The following is a 9,590-nucleotide window of genomic DNA, read 5'->3' on the forward strand; positions in this document are numbered from 1 at the left end:
CTTTATAGTTGGTCAGTTCAAGATATGTTGTTGAGCCAGGTGTGGTAGCTCACGCCTGTAATCCCAGCACTTTCGGAGGCTAAGGCAGGCAGATCACCTGAGGTTGAGATTTCGAGACCACCCTGACCAACATGGAGAAACCCTGTCTCTACTAAAAATACAAAGTCAGCCAGGCATGGTGGCACATGCTTGTAATCCCAGCTACTCTGGAGGCTGAGGCAGGAGAATTGCTTGAACTCAGGAGGCGGAGGCTGCAGTGAGCCAAGATGGTGCCATTGCACTCCAGCCTGGGCAACAAGAGCGAAACTCCGTCTCAAAAGAAAAAAAATTTAAAAAGATAGTTCTTGAGCCACTATTATGCACCTGAGAACAGCTCATCAAATGAAAAGGAGAGACACCTAGACAGCTAAGCATTGCTTCCTCACCTGCCAGATCTCTGACCTAGAGTGCTGGTAGCAAATTGTCACACTACTGTGTCCTTCTCTCAATTCAGTTCTCCCATCCCCAGACATCTCAGTAGCACCTAGGAGCAAAGTGGCCTCCCAAATCAGACAGTAGCAGAAGTCTCCCAATCTGATAAACATAGGATGACCAGCCATAATCTCTATAAGCCTAACTCTTGTCTATAATGGAGATCATATGATGGTGACGAATATCACTCAGGTAACAGCAGCCCCCAAACCATTTGCTATCAAATGTCTGGGGTGTGGGGGACTCATCAAGTCACATGTGCCTGAGGTCTTGGGACCCAGCCAGTGAATAAGTCTAAAACACCTCTAAGATGGAGCACTCTTTAGTCTGAAACTACTGAAATAGCATCCACACAGCACCCAGTAGTCTCACATTGGCCAAACTTTTACTGTGATCTCAAACTTGCTGAAGGACTGATTTCTATCTCAGCCCTGCCAATATTGTTTGGACTCAAAATTACATAAGTAGATCGATTTTTATTTTTTTCTCTCAAACTGGAAAGGATCACAGTAGTGCTAGTATATTCCTGTTTCCACTGGCTGGTTATACACACTGGAAAAAAAAAAAAAAAGAGTCAAAAGAAAGCAATGGAAGACGGAGTACAGGTCTTGAATTGCATACTGAAGTCCCCCACGAATTAGTTTGGGTGCTTGCAGTAGCACCTAAACTTGTTTATTGTGAACTGAGCTGTTAATCCTCCACCCTCAACCGATCCATTATTTTTTTTAAAAAAATCAGCAGCAACAACAACAACAACATAAAACACATCAGTAGCCTACATTTTAGATAAAAGAAAAGAAACCAGTGGGGGGATGGGAGTGTCTTTTGTGGTGGAGGTTAGGAAGCAGCAGTGGTCTCCTGTCACTTCCCTAAGTCAACAGGAAGGAACTATATCCTCCAGGGATCTCTACTAAGGACAATTAGGCAATTCCTGCATCTCCTAGACTCCCCCAAAAAGCTGTCAGAGCTGAACAATTTCTCTCACTACCCAACGAACTGGTACCTCCCTGGAAATAACAGTTTATGAACTTTGTACTAACTTCCAGGGACATCTAATAAACACAGCGGTGGTCTTGGGACCCAGCCAGTGCATAAGTCTTCGTTCTGTTTTATACTGTTTCCTTTCTGTGATTTTCTTTTCTACCCCAAAGTTTCTCATTACTAATGCTGAAAACACCTCTGAGATGGAGTACTCTTTAAGCCGTTCTGGTAAAGAATCCTTTCTTGCGGCCAGGTGCGGTGGTTCACGCCTGTAATCCCAGCACTTTGAGAGGCGGCGGCGGCCGGATCCCGAGGTCGGGAGATCGAGACCATCCTGGCCAACATGGTGAAACCCCATCTCCACTAAAAATACACAAAATTAGCCAGGCGTGGTGGCGGGCGCCTGTAGTCCCAGCTACTCCGGAGGCTGAGGCAGGAGAATCGCTTGAACCCGGGAGGCGGAGGCTGCAGTGAGCCGACATCACGCCACTGAACTGCAGCCTAGGCGACAGAACAAGACTCCGTCTCAAAAAAAAAAAAAAATCCTTTCTTGTGACCTTTAGGGCAAGAAATAAATATATTCCAGGAAAGAAAAGAAACGACTGTTCCCTGCCCCCAGATACTCTGTGGAAAAAGGAGGTGAAAGGAAAAAGGCGCAAACTCCAAGCTCTCCCCTCCTTTATCATTCCCACACTGGCAAGTTGTGTTTGCCTTCCAACTTCTGCGAGCTCTGCAGATCGTAAGGAAAGCGGTGCTCAACGCACCAGCCCAAGCCGGCGGGTGGATTACTTGCCGGGGGGATTTAAACCCGCTCTGGCGCGGAGGCGTGGCGGGGCGGAGCCCCGCGGCCCGGGTGGGCGGGGCGGGGGCGGGGATCCCGGCGGCACGGCGCTACGTGAAAAAGACCAAAGCTCGGAGAGTGAGCGCCTGTCTCTTTAAATGTCACGGGCTGCGCTCCCGCCCGGGAGCCCGGAGCCGGATCTACAATCCGGTCCCTCCCGCTCCAGCGCTTGTTGCTCACCCGGCCCGAGCGGGAGCTCTTGCCGCCTGGCTGCAAGGCTGCCGTCTTCTCCTCCTCGCGCCCCACTTCCCCCGAGAGCTGGCTGAGGAGGGGAGGCAGCCCCAGCTGGCGGGAGGAGGCGCGGTGTGAACAGTGATTCCCCCCGCCTTCAAGTATCGGGGCGCTACGTAGCCGCGGGGGAAAGACATGCCCCCCCTCTGTCCGCTGCGTTGCCCTCTGCCCAGCCTCGCTGCCGCCCGCGCCGGGAGAGGAGGGACTGCGGAGCCCACACCTGCAAACTCCCCCTAGAAGTCTCGGGGTGCGGCGGGGAGCCCTTCCCCAGGCCCCACGGCCTCCACCTCTCCGCGGGTGAGTTGGCGCAGGTAACCCGAGCCTGAGGGCGGGCGCGGGGGAGGGGCGGGCGAGCCGGGAGGAGGTAGCGCCGCAGGTGAGTCAGGTAGGGCGACTCACCTGCCCAGGTCGCGCTCTGAGATCCTCGCTCGGTCCCCTGGGGATGGATGTGTTGGTGTGGAGGAGGCGTCCCAGGGGCTAGCTAGGGGCCGAGTCTGCGAGGGGAAGTTAGGAAAGGAGGGGGCATTGGAGTAAAGTTTCTCTTTCCTTCCCTCTTCCTGCCCAAGCTTGGCAGGTGGGGCGCGGGCGGAAGCAATAGAAGCTGCTGATGCAATGGGCTTTTGCCAGGGCCAGGCGAAGGGCTGGGGACAGAGAGAACTGGAGTTGTCCAGTCTCCTGTGACCGTGACCTTAACGAGGGAAACCTCGCTACACCCGAGACTCCCCCTAAAATGGCTCCAGGTGCTGAGTCCTCACCGTTTCTTCCTTCGGAACAAAACGCCCTTTTCGCGAAGGGGCTCCTACATGGCTTTCTTGCCTTCCTCTCCCAACAGGTGGCCTCAGCCCCTGTCCGGGTACCTGTGCCAATGACCCTAGTGGTGGTTTCGCTTTCTCCCCTCGCGGCGGTGTGAACGTGTGTCCGCAGCGTGATGGGCAACCAGGTGGAGAAACTGACCCACCTAAGTTACAAGGAAGTTCCCACGGCCGATCCGACTGGCTTGGACCGGGACGACGGGCCCCGCATCGGGGTCTCCTACATTTTCTCCAATGACGATGAGGACGTGGAGCCGCAGCCGCCGCCTCAGGGGCCAGATGGCGGCGGCTTGCCCGACGGTGGGGACGGGCCGCCGCCCCCCCAGCCTCAGCCTTACGATCCGCGGCTGCACGAGGTGGAATGCTCCGTGTTCTACCGGGACGAGTGCATCTACCAGAAGAGCTTCGCGCCGGGCTCGGCGGCGCTGAGTACCTACACACCGGAGAACCTGCTCAACAAGTGCAAGCCGGGCGACCTGGTGGAGTTCGTGTCGCAGGCTCAGTACCCACACTGGGCCGTATATGTGGGTAACTTCCAGGTGGTGCACCTGCACCGGCTGGAGGTGATTAACAGCTTCCTGACGGACGCCAGCCAGGGCCGTAGAGGCCGCGTGGTCAACGATCTGTACCGCTACAAGCCGCTGAGCCCCAGCGCCGTGGTGCGCAACGCGCTGGCGCACGTGGGCGCCAAGGAGCGCGAGCTGAGCTGGCGAAACTCGGAGAGTTTCGCCGCCTGGTGCCGCTACGGCAAACGCGAGTTCAAGATCGGCGGCGAGCTGCGCATCGGCAAGCAGCCCTACCGGCTTCAGATTCAGCTGTCGGCGCAGCGCAGCCACACGCTCGAGTTCCAGAGCCTGGAGGACCTGATCATGGAGAAGCGTCGCAACGACCAGATCGGGCGCGTGGCTGTGCTGCAGGAGCTCGCCACGCACCTGCACCCGGCGGAGCCGGAGGAGGGCGACAGCAACGTGGCACGGACTACGCCGCCTCCCGGGCGCCCCCCTGCGCCCAGCTCCGAGGCGGAGGACGGAGAGGCGGTGGCATACTGATGGGCGAGCTGAGCGCTGAACTGTGAAGGGGAGCTGTTTGCAGTAGCAGCCGCTGCCCCCTTTCTCCCTCTCTTTCTCCCTCCTCCGCCACCGTCTGGGCCCCATCTGGGATTTCTGGGCCCTTTGGAAAAGAGTTGGTGAAATGTGCAGCCGGCTGTGGACGGGGGAGGAGGAAGGGGACAGAGGGAGCAGGTAGGAAACATTTTAGCTGGGTGCTGGGGGGTGGGGGGCTCTCCCTCCCTTCCCTAAATCTGTCTTCCTTTCCGCGGTGGGGCAAACTGGGCTTGCCTGGCACTTAATGCTTGTTAGATCTGGGTTTATAATCGGCCATTCTTAATCACGTGGGGTTGGAGAAAAGTTCAGAGTACCCATTACTGCCGTAGCTTCCTACCCTGGGTTTGGAAAAATCGTGGTACGAAGGCCAAAGCGGGTTTGTGGAGTCGCCACGGCGGGGCCAGCCCGAGAGCTGCTTATCTGCTTTGGTGAAGCAGAGCTGAGCTGTGTATGGGATGCAGGAGGCTGGGGTGATTTATTTTATGGGATTCATGGAGCGTAGGGCTGGTGAATCCATGACAAGGTCTGGGAGCAGCAGACCAAAACCGCAGGAGCCTCCTATTAAGTGTAACAAATAGTTAAGCAAACTCCAGCTACAAACAAAGACTTTGCTACCTCCCTTCTACACAACCCCCAAGTAATTAGTCTTCAGGAGCTGGCTTTTAGCTGAGGCTCCGGCTACCTCCTGCTCCCCCCGCCTCTTTCCAGGTTAAAAGTAAATCATTGTCAAGGGCCAGCCAGGGGAAGGTTTCAATTAAGGTTCTGTTCTGCTGCCTTTGTTTCTCTCCTGCTGTTCTAGACACTTACGGCTGCGTTGTTATGAAAGGAGGGAATGGCCCTTTGTGTCTTTGATCTAATTAAACCTGCTCGGCTGTGTTCATGGGCAGGGCAGGTCACAGATAGGGTTGGCTGTGCCACCCCATAAAATATCTACTGTGGAAGCAGCCACAAAGGGCTGCCCTGGCAGGAATTAGTCTCTCCTTTTACTCCCTTTCCTGAAGAGTGAAGGGAGCCCTTTTAAAACAAAGATTTGGTAGTAATCCTGTGATTTTTTTTTTTTCTTCCCCCACCCCCTCACTGGCCCATCCCCCCTCACCCTCACTTTTGATCTCCTGGTGGTGAAATCTTAGGCTGAACATGTATTTCAATGGCAAGATACTTGATACTTATTTTGCTACCCACACTTAATGCAATTTAGTTCAAGGTGCACAGTCTTGTACTGTAGCAGTCTCCTGGTTGCCTGGAGAACACCTCCTTTAGAGACCTGTGTTAAATAAGAGGGGCAGTGTTGATCACAGGTGCCACCCGGTTAGTCAGCACCGAATCTGACTTTGGTGACAGTCCTAAAGCACAGTTGGTGATTGTGAGATCTGTTAGTGGCAGACTGAGCAGATACTACTTGGTTTGCATAGTATGAGACATTTTCCATCTAGCCTGTCTCTTAAATTTCTGTGAGATCTTAATGATGTTTGCCTCAGTTGCAGAATAGCTTCTCTGCTGCACATTGCCGTTGCTGTCTCAAAAGTTGAGTGAAGTTAGAGGTTCCTTTTTTTTCTTTTTCCTCTCTTGGGAGTCATAAACTACTGTGTACAAGTCATTTTGTGATGCAGTTCTTAACAGTTGGAATAGAATCGTAGCCGAGTGTCCACAAGCATGGCTCTCCTAAGTCGAGGCAACAAAACTTAAAGGATTTTCTAGTATACTTGTTTCACACATGGACGTTGAGGCCATTCTCTAAAAGCTTGGACCTTTGTAGCTCCTCAACGTGAAAGGGCGTTAGCTGTGTTACCTGTTTTTACAGTGATCACCAAACAGATCTGGCCACTTTGATTGTTAAAGATGAACTTCATTCTGGCCCTGGTCTGGGACTTTGGAGGGAGATGAATTTCTTGTTGGAAATGTAGATCTGGTGTCCATATTCACAGCTTTGTGTTTATTCTCTTTGCTCATCGAATAGCAGAGCAAGATAAACATGGGTTCAGACATTTAAGAGAACCTGCTATATCTAGCTGGGTTGGGTTTTCTTTCATGCTTAACGCGGTAGTGAAAATAGAAGGTAGGCCGGGCGCGGTGGGTCACGCCTGTAATCCCAGCACTTTGGCAGGCTGAGGCGGGTGCATCACCTGAGGTCAGGAGTTCGAGACCAGCCTGGCCAACATGGCAAAACCCTACATGGCAAAATCTCTACTGCAAATACAGAAAATTAGCTGGGCGTGGTGGCGGGCACCTGTAATCCCAGCTACTTGGGAGGCTGAGGCAGGAGAATTCCTTGAACCCAGGAGGCGGAGGTGGCAGTGAGCCAAGATTGCACCACTGCACTCCAACTGGGGTAACAGAGCAAGTAATGACCACTGTGTAGACAAGTGGGAGGGAAGAACAGAATGGCACTGTCCAGCTCTGGGCTAGCCAGCTCATTTTCAACTCCGCCACCCCTGCCTCCTTCCTCTGTGCCAGAGTGGAAGGAAAGTAATGTATGGTGACACTGAAGTATAGCAGCGACTGTGTTATGAACAAACTGCTCTAAGAGAGCTCAACTTGAAGGAAGAGCTCCTACAAAATCCACAGCAGCAGTAGCATTTTACCTCTAGAGAAGAGGTTTTCAATAACAGGGCTTGGAAGTGAACTAGAATGGAAATAGGTCTCTTCAAATGCTTTCCCGTCTAATGCAAGTGTTTCTACAGGGTCCCAGAGGTGTGAAATATGTGACACTTAGGAACAGTGATTTTTAGTGGGAATTTTCTTAGGGTTATAACACTCAAAGCAAAAACCAGTAAGAGCTCCAGGAAAGGGGAATGAATGAATTCTTGGTTCTTTCCTCAAGTCGGCAGTGTTGTGGATAAGTGTGTTTTTAATGCCCTGGCAATGGCTACATTTGACACTTTAGAAAAAATAAACATATTTAATAATTTTTGTTTCTCCTTAGGAATAAGACTTTAGAACTGTTTTGTACTGTGAATTACGGATGCTCTTTGAAGGAAAGAAATATCGATTCTAATGTTCTTCAGAAGCTCTGGCAGGGATAAGCAGGACATCGACTGGAACATATGCTAAATGAAAGCAGACAAATTCTATTTTCTTACCTGAGCAAATATTTTATTGAAACTGCTTATGTATGTCAAAGGCGCCCACAACTTCAGCTACACAACTTTTTGTATTGAAAGAACTCCTACTTTTGTAGCTTTTATTTCACATTTAATCGAAAATGACTTTTAGCACTAAAATGCCTAGAAGATTTTACTCCAGACCTATAAGGAAATGTTTAGTTTTTATGAAAAATGACAAGTCAGTGGTTAAACTTCTCATGTCTTCGGCGCTTTGGCCCTAGTAGCGCTGGGCAACACCACGACCACATGGAAACATATTTTTGGAAGCAGAACTTTAATTTTATATAACGTATGCTACGGAGAGCTAAGAAAATTTAAGGACTACTTGTTTTCTATTTTTTTCTTAATAAAATGCAATCCACTGTGTTGAAGACTGTTGATATCATGTGCTCGTCTAACCATGTTTTGTTTTATAAATTAGAATAAAATCTAGTTGTAATCATGGTCATCAAATGGATTTGTTTGGAAAGCCACATCTTTGTGAAATGTTTTTAAATCAGAGTAACTATAAACTGATTCATTCAGCTTTTCGTTTGGTTTTGTTCTTGGCTATCATACTTGTGACTCATGAAGAATTATTTTGGCAAACAGGATAAATTCCACATGCATTTTATTTCCCAGTGAGTTGTATAAACTTTTTGTTGAAGGTTGTATGTTAAATCAATGTTACGTTCTTACATCACTTCTTGAGAAGGAAGTTTTGACTTGAAATTGTATCATTTCCTTCAAAATGAAGGGCAGTGCTTAAATAAAAGATTGATGATATCTTTTAAGCCATTTCCTCTTCACTATGTCTTATTAAAATAAAACCTGTCAAGTTCTTTCGAAAAAATGCTATGAGGGTTTCCAATAAACCATCTATTAAAGTTCACTGGGTTTATATATTTTTTTCTGCTTGAATACCCTTTTTCTGACATTTTTGGTCCAAGTTCAAGCTACTTGGTTTACTATAATTTATCTGAGAACATTAGTGTGCATCACCTTTGTACTGCACAGTAAATATTTTGTTGAACTCACTTAGTGACTGAAAACCCTGCATTACTTTGTGAGAATTAATCACTTATTGCTAAACTATCAGTGGTCATGAAAAATGTCTTGGGAACATACATTTTCAATACATGCTGATTTTTCAGAATCCATGCAAAAACTGCTGGAAACCACACTTATGGAGTCTACACTGGGCAGTCTGTTTAGTAATCCATCGGGAATCTGTGTGGCATCTTAAGTGGCTGCAGAGTTCCAGATGAAGGGAATGTATTTGCCACATAATTACAGAAAATGGGTGAACATAGTCGCGTGGCACCGTTGGCATGATAAGGGATACAGGTGCCAGTGGTTGGTAACAGATGTGGCATCAGACTGCTGCGTGGGTTGCCACTGGGTACACTCCCTAGGTCAATGCCTGAAGCCACCACCACAACAATCCTGTGAGGTTCAAATGCCTGGGCTTTTAAACAGGCTCCTGTGAGAATTTTAAATAGGAAGAAAGTTGAATGAAGGTTATAGGGAGCCCAAGCAGCAATGAGGCCATTTATCCCTAAAGTGTGAGTCTAATGTACCATGGCTCTCATTGCATGAGAAAGCAGGGGAAGGGGTGCTTAATACACAATGTGCATTTCTTCTTGGGCGATTTTGATGGAGGTTGTGGTTCCTATTTCTCCTAAGTGGACTGAGTTTGCTTAATGTAGGGAAATGACATGTTTGTAAGTTTCTGAAATTAACAGGCTCAGGATATGTGCAGAAGACCTTTTATTTCCTTTTACTGAATTTTCTGGGGAAACTGCTCATTAAATAGCAATTTTATCTACAGAGTAGATGCAAGAATGGCTAGTGTCTGCATTTGCAGTTGCAGTAAGGTACTGGCTGTCTTTGAAGGGATAGAAGATACTGAGCCCTAGCCTAAGAACTAGAAATAAAGATGTCGAAAATCAGAAACTAAAATTTGGAGGCTCTTCAATTCCCTGTGCCTAACATACGAAGATAAACCTAATCCTGGCCAGATGCAGTGACTCACACTTGTAATCCCAGTACTTTGGGAGGCCTTGGC

The 9,590-nt window shown here is 49.2% G+C and overlaps 1 protein-coding gene across 2 annotated transcripts; it reads left to right on the forward strand.

The window, feature by feature from the left end:
• The first annotated feature begins 2,464 nt into the window (after window positions 1–2,464).
• Window positions 2,465–8,414, forward strand: LRATD2 (LRAT domain containing 2). Of its 2 annotated transcripts, XR_008477226.2 has the most exons (3): window positions 2,465–2,821; window positions 3,357–4,577; window positions 7,363–8,414. XR_008477226.2 is itself a non-coding variant. In XM_054246724.2 (2 exons), exon 2 carries the CDS (start codon window positions 3,453–3,455, stop codon window positions 4,383–4,385), a length of 933 nt encoding a protein of 310 aa, XP_054102699.1. In that variant the 5' UTR covers window positions 2,465–2,821; window positions 3,357–3,452; the 3' UTR covers window positions 4,386–8,414. The 2 variants fall into 2 exon arrangements, 1 of the variants encoding a protein (XP_054102699.1); XM_054246724.2 differs by having other exon boundaries at window positions 3,357–8,414.
• Window positions 8,415–9,590: the final 1,176 nt, after the last annotated feature.

The sequence above is a fragment of the Callithrix jacchus genome, chromosome 16 (assembly GCF_049354715.1).
Source record: "Callithrix jacchus isolate 240 chromosome 16, calJac240_pri, whole genome shotgun sequence".
Classification (NCBI taxonomy): Eukaryota; Metazoa; Chordata; class Mammalia; order Primates; family Cebidae; genus Callithrix; species Callithrix jacchus.

Coding starts and splice junctions, on each gene's coding strand:
- LRATD2 (XM_054246724.2), top strand. CDS start 3,453: ATGGGCAACCAGGTGGAGAAACTGACCCACCTAAGTTACAAGGAAGTT.